The sequence below is a fragment of the Chlorocebus sabaeus genome, chromosome 24 (genome assembly GCF_047675955.1).
Source record: "Chlorocebus sabaeus isolate Y175 chromosome 24, mChlSab1.0.hap1, whole genome shotgun sequence".
NCBI classification, from domain to species: domain Eukaryota; kingdom Metazoa; phylum Chordata; class Mammalia; order Primates; family Cercopithecidae; genus Chlorocebus; species Chlorocebus sabaeus.
Window position 1 is genome coordinate 43,257,237 of NC_132927.1, and position 14,016 is coordinate 43,271,252.

At 36.5% G+C, this 14,016-nt stretch overlaps 1 protein-coding gene across 3 annotated transcripts in view; it reads left to right on the forward strand.

Moving 5' to 3' along the window:
• GPHN (gephyrin) overlaps positions 1-14,016 on the forward strand; it is a 740,280-nt gene that overhangs the window by 407,139 nt on the left and 319,125 nt on the right. For all 3 annotated transcript variants that reach the window (XM_007987015.3, XM_073011087.1, XM_073011088.1), the window contains exon 5: positions 13,017-13,111. In XM_007987015.3, coding sequence (XP_007985206.1) covers positions 13,017-13,111 — 95 coding nt within the window. The remainder of the gene's footprint in view (positions 1-13,016; positions 13,112-14,016) is intronic.

The following is a 14,016-nucleotide window of genomic DNA, read 5'->3' on the forward strand; positions in this document are numbered from 1 at the left end:
AAACATTTAAGAAGATTAAAACCCCAAGAAAAGATGTTCATTAGCAGTAAGATAATATCTCCCAAGTAAAAGTGAGATACCTTTTACAATTACCTTGATTTCCAGATTGCATCTTCTCTGTCTTTGTAGCAGTAGTCTTTGACCATTTTGGTCATATTATTATAAGTTGATGTGGTTATGATTGGTTGAAACTTGTTTGTAACTAAAATAAAAATAAAATCTGTAAATGAATGATTTTAATTAATTAGACTAAATTCGAGACTGCTCTTACAATAATGTGACTCTTCCATTCTGCTGTGTTTCTTGAATGAGAAAAAGGTAGATTTATAACAAGTACTCATTGAACATCTTTGGGAGTTTGTCGTGGATGTAACTTTTATCTACTACATGATGTCCCAAGAAAAATATTTTAAGGATACCTACTCTGTACCATAGAATACTTATAGGAGCAGCCTCAGAATTGTTAGTTTATTATAACCCTTTTTAAAAAATGTAAAATGAAATTAATGTGTTTGTCCTTTAATAAGCAAAAGTCAGGAAAATATAACTGGCTGGCGTTAAACTGGCTATATTTACCTAATTTATCTCCTCACTAAATTCTGTTCTCATAGGAGTAGCGTCAGAATTGTTAGTTTATTATAACTTTTTTAAAAATGTAAAATGAAATTAATGTGTCCTTTAATAAGCAGAAGTCAGCAAAATGTAAGTGGCTGGCATTAAACTGCCTAATTTTACCTAATTTATCTCATCACTAAATCTATATTCTGTTTTGATGAAGGATTGTCACATTTACATCAATCTACAAAGTTGAACATAAAGTGATTATAAAGATAAGACCAAATGGTACATATTGTCATTAATCTACATCATTCCTTCCATCAGCAGTATGTTTTTCAAAGTGTGGTCTTCTGACTGGCATCAGAAACATTACCTGGAATCTTGTTAGAAATGTAAATTTTGAGGCACCTAGAAATTCTGAATCAGAATCTCTGGAAGTGGGGACCAGCAATCTGTGTTTTAACAAGGCCTCTAGAAGATTCTGATGCACACTAAAGTTTGAGAAACCCTACTCTAACTACATCTCACCGTGATAACTTAACAAAGTTATTAACAGTAGTCATTAGCTGGTATTTCAAAGATAGTCTTTGTTATTTAAGATTATTTAATCAGCAGAGGGCACTGCAGTAATTGTGAGGAGGAAATTTTATGAAATATACCTACTCGGGTTACAAGCATGTGAGTACTAATACATAAATTTGTCTGCTCTGTTAATAAAATCTTGTCTATAAAAATAAGTGAAAGCACTATACTAAGTGATTTTTCACAGAGTCGTTATGCACATAAAGTTTTTCTGCACATTTAGATTTATCTATTATATATTCTTTATGGTTTTTTTTAAATCAGAGTCTCGCTCTTTTGCCCAGACTGGAGTGCAGTGGCACAGTTTCGGCTCACTGCAGCCTCTGCCTCCTGGGTTCAAGCGTTTCTCCTACCTCAGGCTCTTGAGTAGCTAGAACTACAGGTGCATGCCACCACGCCTGGCTAATTTTTGTATTTTTTAGTAGAGATGATGTTTCACCATGTTGGCCAGGCTGGTCTCAAACTCTGACCTCAAGTGATCCACCCACCTCGGCTGCCCAAGGTGTTGGAATTACATGCATGAGCCACCATGCCCAACCATATGTTCTGTACATTTTTAAACATCATTGTCTGTTAGCAATATCTTCTTTAAGGTCATTTTTCCTATGAAGTTAAAATATGAACAGTTTCATCAAAAAGGTACCTGAATTACTGAATCATTGTTTTTGACACTGTTTTTACAACTTAGCAGTCTTTTAAGCATCTTTCTGACTTTAATGTTATCCTCAAAGTAGCAAGAAAAAAAAAAAAAGATCACAATTATGTGATTTTTCACAGAAGGTTGCAACTTTCATATTGGAGAAATATATAGATGTCAAAGATAAATATTAATTCATCTAAATTAATCTTTTTATATCCAATTAAACTTTTATATTTTAGGCCTACTAGTTCAGAAATACTGACACCTGAAGTAAGACCATAAATTTCTACCGTCTTTCAAGGAATAAAAGAATTTAGTAACCAAGTTAATAATGTGTAAGAGGAAAACAGAACTTTAAGCTAGTTAAGGAAAAAGTGGTTTCAAGCTTTTAATGGCATCTTTTTTGCCATTGATAATGAACAGTCTGTTGATAATGAATACTTGTGTTATCTATTCATTAACAGATACAGATAACCTTTATTTGTCTATATTGTACTAGCATATGTGATTGAAAGTGATAAAGCTACATTCCTCAAACCATTCTTCTGTTCGGATTTTCTAATAAACAGGTATCTTTCTCTTGTTATATTTGTAATTAAGTTTTATTCTCTTATTCTTTGTTTTCTAGTTGCATCTCCCCATTTATGGTTTACAGGTCTTTGTACTCTGCTCTTGCTCTCTTCTCTATCTTCCAGTCCCCATCTCATTCAGCTGCCTGCTCCCTAGTTTAGATCCCTAATTTCAGTATTCTACTTCCTACCTGGCATTTGCCAATGCTCTTGCATCTGGGTTCTTGCTCTCCATTCTCTTTTTCCTAGTCTTTGGTTCTCTACTACTGTTTGCAGGTAGTTTCTGGATTTTTGTATTATTTCTATTCTCTAACTGATATGTGCAGAACTGTAAGGATGTAAGAAGAATTGGAAAGTAGAAGCATAGGAAAAACTAACATGTATTGAATACCTACTGTATGCTAAGTGATTTATCATTTAGTTCTCAGAACCCTCTTATAAGATGTAGGTATGTTTTATTATTACCTCCATTATATTCATAAGTACTCTGGAAATAGGTTAAATATTTTCTTCTAATTCACATAGCAACTACGTAGTAAAGGCAAGTTTCACATATAGATTGGTTCATTTATTCCTTCACTTCTTTATTCAACAAATATTTGTTAAGCACATACTATATGTTGGGCTCTGAACTAGATGCTGAAATAGATCCAGCTCCTATTGTTATTGACCTTAACTGTGTAGTGTCATTGTCTGATGTCATAGATGATGATCTTTTACTACACCAAACAGCTTAAGAGGAAGAGAAAATGAAAATAGAAGGGTTCTAATGTTTTATGTAAAATGTTTGATACAAATGTGAGCAAGAGTGTATTTGTGCATTATTTAGGAATACCCTATTGAAAAGATCAGTTTGTATCTAGTATAGAGAGTCTGACATCCATCCACCTACCCCAACCAACTCACCACCATCAGCATCAATGCCTTTCAGTGGCATCACCATGATATATTTTTTCTTTTATGTTCTAAAACATATAAGGTTTGTATCTGTCTATATGCCCAAATTCTTTAGAAGATCTTCAGAAAGAATTAAAAGAATTAACTCTCCTGCCTGAATTAGGTTTAGAGAAAGATGAAGAACTTTGTAAAGAATACAGTCAGCCCTGCAGAACCCCTAAATACTGTATTTTCGATCCTTAGTTGATTGAATCCACAGATGTTGAACCAGCAATATGGAGGGCAACTGTACCTACACTGATCCATCCATCTATATATTTTTATACCCTGAAAAATATTATGGCTTACCCAAATACTAAATACAACAGAATTTTTAAAAATATAAATGTGAAGAGTAGAACAGAGAAAAATCAGATGAAACTAAAGTTGTGTTCAGTAAGCCTACTGAAAGGTGTCCACAAATTTGTCTCTGTTCTCAAGGATAACTTGATTCACAAGCATTGTAATTTAAAAACAAACTGGTAACATAGAAGAGTACCCATTCCTAGTTATGACACTTGAGAGGCAATTTCTCCTGTAGGTTCTCCTAAAGACCAGAATGTAATGTGGTGAACAATTCAGATGCTTCCTAATGTAAATAAAAGTTTGAGCCATTTTATTGATTCTGATTTCATACCACAAAAGCAAAGCCCAATAAAACAATTGTATAAAAAGTGAAATAAGGCATTCAGAGTAGATCACTCTCCAGTGGTCTGGCGAAATCCAGTGGTATGTTTTAGAGGATTTAGAAAAATTAATGAACCACATCTCTTTTAGGCAATTCTCATGTATCATTTGTCAATTGAGTTTTTCATGTGCTGGGTGACAGTGAGCTTACACACTCTCTGAGGTTTGTTTTATTCACTACTGTAACATCAATACCTCAGATACTACCTAGTACATAGTAGATGCTTAATAAATATTTGTTATTTAAATGGATAAATGTTATGCTTTGAAGTATCAATTTTAAGTGAAATACTCCCTCTCAGCTATCTGTTGATATTTCCCTTCATGTCCCTAAGTAAAATGTGCTACTATACTTTGGGATATATCTTCTTTATGTGAAGCCCCGAATTTCATTAAATGTCAACCATTGCTTATATAACTTTTTCAAGCAAGTAATGAAATAAATATTAATGCTATCCAAGAAGTTTCTTTAATATTGTTATCAATGAAATCCCCTTGCTTGATGTTGAGGGCTCTAATTTTAACATCCCTGAGAAGTTGTAAACCTCCATAAAGCAATTTATAACATAGAACTAGTGTTTCATCTTGGTAAGTGTCAAAATCATAACAGATAGATTGGCTTTGGAAAATAAATAATAAAGATTGGATAATGACATGGATGAAGCTGGAAGCCATCATTCTCAGCAAACTAACACAGGAACAGAAAATCAAATACTGCATGTTCTCACTCTTAAGTGGGAGTTGAACAATAAGAACACATGGACACAGGGAGGAAAACAACACACACTGAGGCCTGTTGTGCAGTGAGGGGGAAGGGGAGGGAGAGTATTAGGACAAATTCCTAATGCATGCAGAGCTTCAAACCTAGATGACGGGTTGACAGGTGCAGCAAACCACCATTGCACATGTATACCTATGTAACAAATCTGCACATTCTGGACATGTATACCAGAACTTAAAGTAAAATTTTAAAAAAATTTAAATGTATAAAAAAATATTGGATAATGCTAGAAAAATCCTTATATTTTTGTTAGTTCTTTAAAATGTCTCCCATTGTTAAATATCGCATTATGCTAGAATTTACTGTACCAGTATATTGCATCAATTCTGGTAATCGTGTATTCTATACAATTGGAAGGAATTAACTAATTTGTATGCATTCTAAACTTTATTTATAACATCAATTAGCATCTAATACATGCCTGATGCATTTTAACTGCTTTTGCCCAGAGCTACAATCTTATTGAAGAGTATCATTCTACTTTCAAAGAAATATTGAAATATAAACCTTTCCCTGTATACCTTCATAATTTACTTTTTGTTTGCCTTTCTACTTATTTACTGTAATACTTCATTTTCCAAACTTTATTTTTGTATTGCTTTCAAATATTGTAACTTGCTTAATTTTTGGAAACAGAGAACTGAAAATGGATTAAGCCATGTATTTCACCCCCAACTTTTAGCCTAAAATGTATCTTTACCATTATACAGTAAAATATATACCTATTTTGACTGACCCTTCAAAATGAAATTTTCCTGTCTTTAGGAAAATTTAGGAAACTTTAGGAAATTTTCCTGTCAGTAGGAAAATGAAATTTTCCTTTCAGTAGCATATTCCAGATTTAATTATACTTATCTTAAGAATGCCCTATCCTCCAGGCACGGTGGCTCATGCCTGTAATCCCAGTACTTTGGGAAGATGAGGTGGGTGGATCACCTGAGGTCAGGAGTTCGAGACCAGCTTGGCCAACATGGTGAAATCTCATCTCTACTAAAAGTACAAAATTAGCTTGGCATGGTGGTGCGCGCCTGTAATCCCAGCTACTCGGGAGGCTGAGGTAGGAGAATCACTTGAACCCAGGAGGCAGAGTTTGCAGTAAGCCAAGATCGTACCACTATACTCCAGGCAAAAAGAGCAAAACTTTGCCTCAAAAAAAAAAAAAAAAAAAAAAGAGAGAGAGAGTGCCCTATCCTAAAACTCCTAGTATAGGCGAACCCCTTCACGTTGTTACATTTTTATTTAAAAAAGATAGTTGGGCAAGTTGGCCGGATAGGAACAGCTCTGGTCTGCAATGCCCAGCAAGATCAATGCAGAAGGCAGGTGATTTCTGCATTTCCAACTAGGTATCCGGCTCATATCGTTAGGGCTGGTTAGACAGTGGGTGCAGCCCATGGAGGACAAGCTGAAGCAGGGTGGGGCGTTGCCTCACACAGGAAGTACTAAGGATCAGGGAACTCCCTCCCCTCGCCAAGGGAAGCCATGAGGAACTGTGCATTCCAGCCCAGATACTATGCTTTTCCCAGTCTTCACAAACCGCAGACCAGAAGATTCCCTCGGGTGCCTACACCACCAGGATCCTGGGTTTCAGGCACAAAACTGCGTGGCTGTTTGGGCAGACACCACGCTAGCTGCAAGAGTTTTTTTTCATACCCCAGTGGCACCTGGAATGCCAGTAAGACAAATTGTTAACTCCTCTGGAAAGGGGGCTGAAGCCAGGGAGCCAAGTGGTCTAACACAGCAGATCCCACCCCTACAGAACCCAGCAAGCTAAGATCCACTGGTTTGAAATTCTCACTGCCAGTACAGCAGTCTGAAGTCGAACTGGGACACTCCAGCTTGGTGCAGGGAGGAGCGTCCACCATTACTGAGGCTTGAGTGGGCAGTTTTCCCCTCACAGTGTAAACAAAGCCACTGGAAATTCGGACTGGACAGAGCCCACCACAGCATAGCAAAGCTGCCGTAGCCAGACTGCCTCTCTAGATTCCTCCTGTCTGGGAAGGACATCTCTGAAAGACAAGAGTCCCAGGCAGGGGCTTATAGATAAAACTCCCATCTCCCTGGGACAGGGCACCTGTGGGAAGGGGCGGATGTGGGTGCAGCTTCAACAGACTTAAACTTAGTTCCTTCCTGCCAGCTTCTAAGAGAGCAGCAGATCTTCCAGCACAGGGCTCGAGCTCTGCTAAGGGACAGATTGCCTCCCCAAGTGGGTCCCTGACGCCGATGCCTCCTGACTATGAGACACCTCCCAGCAGGGGTTGACAGACATGTCATACAGGAGAGCTCTGGCTGGCATCTGGCGGGTGCCACTCTGGGATGAAGCTTCCAGAGGAAGAAATGGGCAGCAATTTTTGCTATTCTGCAGCCTTTGCTGGTGATACCCACGCAAACAGGGTCTAGAGTGGACCTCCAGCAAACTCCAGCAGACCTGCAGCAGAGGGGCCTGTTAGAAGGAAAACTTAACGAACAGAAAGGAATAGCATCAACATCATGAACAAAAAGGACATACACACAGAAACACCATCCGAAGGTCACCAACATCAAAGACCAAAGGTAGATAAATCCACAAAGATGACAAAAAACCAGCAAAAGAAGGCTGAAAATTCCAAAAACCAGAACACACCTTCTCTTCCAAAGGATCACAACTCCTTGCCAGCAAGGGAACAAAACTGGACGGAGAATGAGTTTGACAAATGGACAGAAGTAGGCTTCAGAAGGTGGGTAATAAAAAACTCCTCCGAGCTAAAGAAAGAAGCATGTTCTAACCCAATGAAAGGAAACTGAGAACCTTGAAAAAATATTAGAGAAATTGGTAACTACAATAACCAGTTTAGAGGAGAACATAAATGACCTGATGTAGCTGAGAAACACAACACGAAAACTTCATGAAGCATACACAAGTATCAATAGCCAAATCGATCAAGCTGAAGAAGGAATTTCAGAGATTGAAGATCAGCTTAATGAAATAAAGCATGAAGACAAGATTAGAGGAAAAAAAAATGAAAAGGAATGAACAGAGCCTCCAAGAAATTTGGGACTGTGTGAAAAGACCAAACCTACTTTTGCTTGGTGTACTTGAAAGTGACAGGAAGAATGGAACCAAGTTGGAAAACACTCTTCAGGATATTATCAAAGAGAACTTCCCCAACCTAGCAAGACAGGCCATCATTCAAATTCAGAAAATACAAAGAACACCACAAAGATACTCTTTGAGGAGAGCAACCCCAAGACACATAATCATTAGATTCATCAAGGTTGAAATGAAGGAAAATATGGTAAGGGCAGCCAGAGAGAAAGGTTGGGTTACCCACAAAGAGAAGCCCATCAAACTAATAGCGGATCTCTCGTCAGAAACCCTACAAGCCAGAAGAGAGTGGGGGCCAATATTCAGCATTCTTAAGGAAAAGAATTTTCAACTGAGAATTTCATATCTGGCCAAACTAAGCTTCATAAGCAAAGGAGAAATAAAATCCTTTACAGACAAGCAAATGCTGAGACAATTTGTCACCAGCAGGCATGCCTTACAAGAGCTCCTGAAAGAAGCACTAAATATGGGAAGGAACAACTGGTACCAGCCACTGCAAAAACATATCAAATTGTAAAGACCATCGAAACTATGAAGAAACTGCATCAACTAAGGAGCAGAATAACTAGCTAGCATCATAATGACAGGATCAAATTTACACATAACAGTGTTAACCTTAAATGTAAATGGGCTAAATGCCCCCAGTTGAAAGACAGACTGGCAAATTGGATAAAGAGTCAAGACCCATGGGTGTGCTGTATTCAGGAGACCAATCTCACGTGCAAAGACACACATAGGCTCAAAATAAAGGGATGGAGGAATATTTAGCAAGCAAATGGAAAGCAAAAAAAAGCAGGGGTTGCAATCCTAGTCTCTGATAAAACAGACTATAAACCAACAAAGATCAGAAAAGACAAAGAAGGGCATTACATAATGGTAAAGGGATCAATGCAACAAGAAGAGCTAACCTAAATATATATGCACCCAATACAGGAGCACCCAGATTCATAAATCAAGTTCTTAGAGACCTACAAAGAGACTTAGACTCCCACACAGTAATAGTGGGAGACTTTAACACCCCACTGTCAATATTAGACAGATCATTGAGACAGAAAATTAACAAGGATATTTAGGACTTAAACTCAGCTCTGGACCAAGCAGACCTAATAGACAGAACTCTCCACCCAAATCAACAGAATATACATTCTTCTCAGCACCACGTCACACTTATTCTAAAATTGACAACATAGTTGGAAGTAAAACATTCTTCAGCAAATGCAAAAGAACTGAAATCAAAACAGTCTCTCAGACCACAGTACAATCAAATTAGAACTCAAGATTAAGAAACTCACTCAAAACCGCACAATTACATGGAAACTGAAAAACCTGCTCCTGAATGACTACTGGATAAATAACAAAATTAAGGTAGAAATAAATAAGTTCTTTGAAACCAATGAGAACAAAGACACAACATACCAGAATCTCTTGGACACAGCTAAAGCACTATTTAGAGGAATATTTATAGCACTAAATGCCCACAGGGGAAGGTGGGAAAGATCTAAAATCAACACCCTAATGTCACAATTAAAAGAACTAGAGGAGCAAGAGCATACAAATTCAAAAGGTAGCAGAAGACAAGAAATATCTAAAATCAGAGTGGAAATGAAGGAGATAGAGACACGAAAAACCTTCAAAAAATAAATGAATCCAGGAGCTGGTTTTTTGAAAAGATTAACAAAAGAGATAGAACACGAGACAGAATAATAAAGAAGAAAAGAGAAAAGAATTAAATAGACACAATACAAAATGATGAACAGGATATCACACTCATCACACCAAAATACAAACTACCATCAGTGAATACTATAAATACCTCTATGCAAATAAACTAGAAAATCTAGAAGAAATTGATAAATTCCTGGACACATACACCCTCCCAAGACTAAACCAGGAAGAAATAAATCCCTGAATAGACCAATAATAAGTTCTGAAATTGAGGCAGTAATTAATACGGTACCCACCAAAAAAAGCCCAGAACCAGACAGATTCACAGCTGAATTCTACCAGAAGTACAAAGAGAAGCTGGTGCCATTCCTTCTGAAACTATTCCAAACAATAGAAAAAGAGGGAATCCTCCTTAACTTATTCTATGAGGCCAGCATCATCCTGATACCAAAACCTGACAGAGACACAACAAAAAAAGAAAATTTCAGGCCAATATCCCCAATGAACATTGATGCGTAAATCCTCAATAAAATACTGGCAAACCAAATCCAGCAGCACATCAAAAAGCTTATCCACCACAATCAAGTTGGCTTCATCCCTGGGATGCAGGCTGGTTCACATATGCAAATCAGTACATGTAATCCATCACATAAACTGAACCAATGACAGAAACCACATAATTATCTCAATAGATACAGAAAAGTCCTTGATAAAATTCAACACCCCTTCATGCTAAAACTCTCAATAAACTAGGTATTGATGGAATGTACCTCAAAATAGTAAGAGCTATTTATGACAAGCCCACAGCCAATATCATACTGAATGGGCAAAAGCTGGAAGTATTCTCTTTGAAAACTGGCACTAGACAAGGATGCCGTCTCTCACAACTCCTATTCAACATAGTATTGGAAGTTCTGGCCAGGGCAATCAGGCAAGTGAAAGAAATAAAGGGTAATCAAATAAGAAGAGAGAATGTCAAATTGTCTCTGTTTGCATATGACATGATTGTATATTTAGAAAACCCCATTGTCTCAGCCCAAAATCTCCTTAAGCTGATAAGAAATTTCAGCAGTCTCAGGATACAAAATCAGTGCACAAAAATCACAAGAAATCTTATACACCAATAATAGAGCAACAGAGAGCCAAATCATGAGTGAACTCCCATTCACAATTGCTACAAAGAGAGTAAAATGCCTAGGAAGACAACTAACAAGGGATGTGAAGGACCTCTTCAAGGAGAAATACAAACCACTGCTCAAGGAAATAAGAGAGGACACAAACAAATGGAAAAACATTCCATGCTCATGGATAGGAAGAATCAATATTGTGAAAATGTCCATACTGCCCAAAGGAATAGATCAATACTATCCCCATCAAGTTAACACTGATTTTCTTCCCAGAATTAGAAAAAACTACTTTACTATGGAACCAAAAAGAGCTCGTATACCCAAGACAATCCGAAGGAAAAAGAACAAAGCTGAAGGCATCACACTACCTGACTTCAAACTATACTACAAGACTACAGTAACCAAAACAGCATGGTACTAGTACCAAGACTACAAGACTACAATAACCAAAGCAGCATGGTACTTGTACCAAAACAGATATATAGACCAAGGAACAGAACAGAGGCCTCAGAAATAACGCCACACATTTACAACCATTTTATCTTTGATAAACCTGATAAAAACAAGCAATGGGGAAAGAATTTTCTATTTAATAAATGGTGTTGGGAATACTGGCTAGCCACATGCAGAAAACTGAAACTGGATCCCTTCCTTACACTTTATACAAAATTTAACTCAAGATGGATTAAAGACTTACATATAAGACCTAAAACCATAAAAACCCTAGAAGAAAACATAGACAATACCATTCAAGACATAGGCATGGGCAAAGATTTCATGACTAGAATACAAAAAACAATCACAACAAAAGCCAAAATTGACAAACGGGATCTAATTAAACTAAAGAGCTTCTGCACAGCAAAAGAAACCATCATCAGAGTCAACGGACAACCTACAGAATGGGAGAAAAATTTTGCAATCTGTCTATCTGACAAAGGGCTAATATCCAGACTCTACAAAGAACTTAAACAAATTTACAAGAAGAAAACAACACCATCAAAAAGTAGGCAAAGGATATGAACAGACACTTCTCAAAACAAAGATACTTATGCAGCCAACAAACATATATAAAAAAGCTAATGGTCACTGGTCATTAGAAAAATGCAAGTCAAAAACCACAATGAGATACCATCTCATGCCAGTTAGAATGGCGATCATTAAAATGTCAAGAAACAATAGATGCTGGATAGGATGTGGAAAAATAGGAATGCTTTTATACTGTTTTTATACTTTTATACATTGTGGAAGATAGTGTGGCAATTTCTCTAAGATCTAGAACCAGAAATACCATTTGAACCATTACTGGGTATGTACCCAAAAGATTATGTATCATTCTACTCTAAAGACACATGCACACGTATGTTTATTGCAGCAATATTCACAATAGTGAAGTCTTGGAACCAACCCAAATGCCCATCATTATAGACTAGATAAAGAAAATTTGGCACATATATGCCATGGAATACTATGCAGTCATAAAAAAGGATGAGTTTATGTCTTTCGCAGGGACATGGATGAAGCTGGAAACCATGATTCTCAGCAAACGAACACAGGAACAGAAAATGAAACACCGCATGTTCTCAGTCATAAGTGGGATTTGAACAATGAGAACACATGGACACACGGAGGGGAACATCATACACCAGGGCCTGTCAGGGGGTGGAGGGTTAGGGGAGAGATGGCATTAGGAGAAATACCTAATATAGATGGGTTGATGGGTGCAGCAAACCACCATGCCACGTGTATACCTAGGTTAACAAACCTGCACATTCTGCACATGTACCCCAGAGCTTAAAGTATAATTTTTAAAAAGGTGGAGAAATCTGGAAAAAAAAAAAAAAGACAATTAATTTATATTAAAGATTCGGAAGATGTAAATGTAGAATTTTTCCTCTAGCCGGTACATGGGGAAGGTTGACATGATGACTTCTTGAGATCCTTTTAATCGTATTATAAAAGCATAGAGCTAGGAGAGATATGGATTATCTCAGGTTTTCAAGGACTAAGTATTTCAAGAGTAATAGACAAAGGAAAATACCCAGATTACTTACCCAGTGAAAAATCTACTAATTTGTTATAGCCATCTGAAGCTTCATTTTTAGAATTTAGGTTATTAGTGAGATGAGATTTCTATCAAATACTTCTGAGCTATAAGCAATATGAAAGGACTGCTAATATAAAAATTTTCTTTATTTTCTTGATCCTCAGCTTTTATTCAGTGGTCCTTGTGAATTGAGTCTGGATGCCTCAAAAAGATAAATGTTTCAGAAACTAAAAGTATGGTTATTGAAAGCCTGGTTTATAATCATTTTTAAGAGGGTTTTACTAGTCTGACTTCATTCTTTTTTGGCTTATTTCACTCAGTCTGCTATTTAATCTTTAATTACAGGCCACAAAAGAAGTAATAGAACGGGAAGCACCAGGGATGGCCCTGGCAATGCTGATGGGATCACTTAATGTTACACCTCTGGGCATGCTCTCTAGGTAAGAAAGTCACCAACCTGTTGCAGAGAAAGTTAATTCCATACCACTAATCAATACACTATATTGATAAACCTAAGAAACTTTAGTCTTAACACTTAAGTTTAGCCCTTGTTTTTCCAGGGTTAAGAGCTTTAGTATTCTGTAGCCACAATTTTCCCACTTCACTTCTTTTTTTTTGTTGTTGTTTTGTTTTTTGGTTTTTGGGTTTTTTTGGGGTTTTTTTTGCTTATTAAGTTAAACTTTCAGAGACTGTTATATTACTACTGGTAGAAGTTATCAATTCCTAACCCAGAGAATCCAGTTTATTACTATGTAAAGTTACTGTTTTCTGTGATTGTTTATAATCATCAGTTGATATCCATTAATTGTAGGTAAATACTAATTTAATAAAACTAAACTGCCAAGTTTATTAAAGTAACTCGTTCTCACAAGTTAGGAGCTTATATTCCAATTTATAAATAGGCATGTTGATGTGTTGTTGTGATAAAAAAAGCTCAATTCATATTGTTAATCTTTTAACACTTGGCAACTGGGTATATTTAAATTATTATATTACATTAATGATATACTATTATTATATTAAATTAGTCTACCTAAAACTATGCCTTTGTTGACACAGATGTTGATATCCATCCTCAATTTAACAGTAATTATTTGCCACTATTTTAGCAACTCTTAGGTTTAAATCCCCTAATTACATCATTTAAGTTAGAAGTGTCAACTTAGAATCTGTTGATTTAATGAACATTAATTAATAGTTGATCTCAGAGCAAGCTAAAAATATATGGCAACTGTATAGTTTCAGGGTTTCATAATTGATAGCCATTTATGTATCCTGTGTGCAGTATGAATATAAAATTAAATGTGTCCATTGACTAGTATGGAATATGAGTTGTAATGTTCTT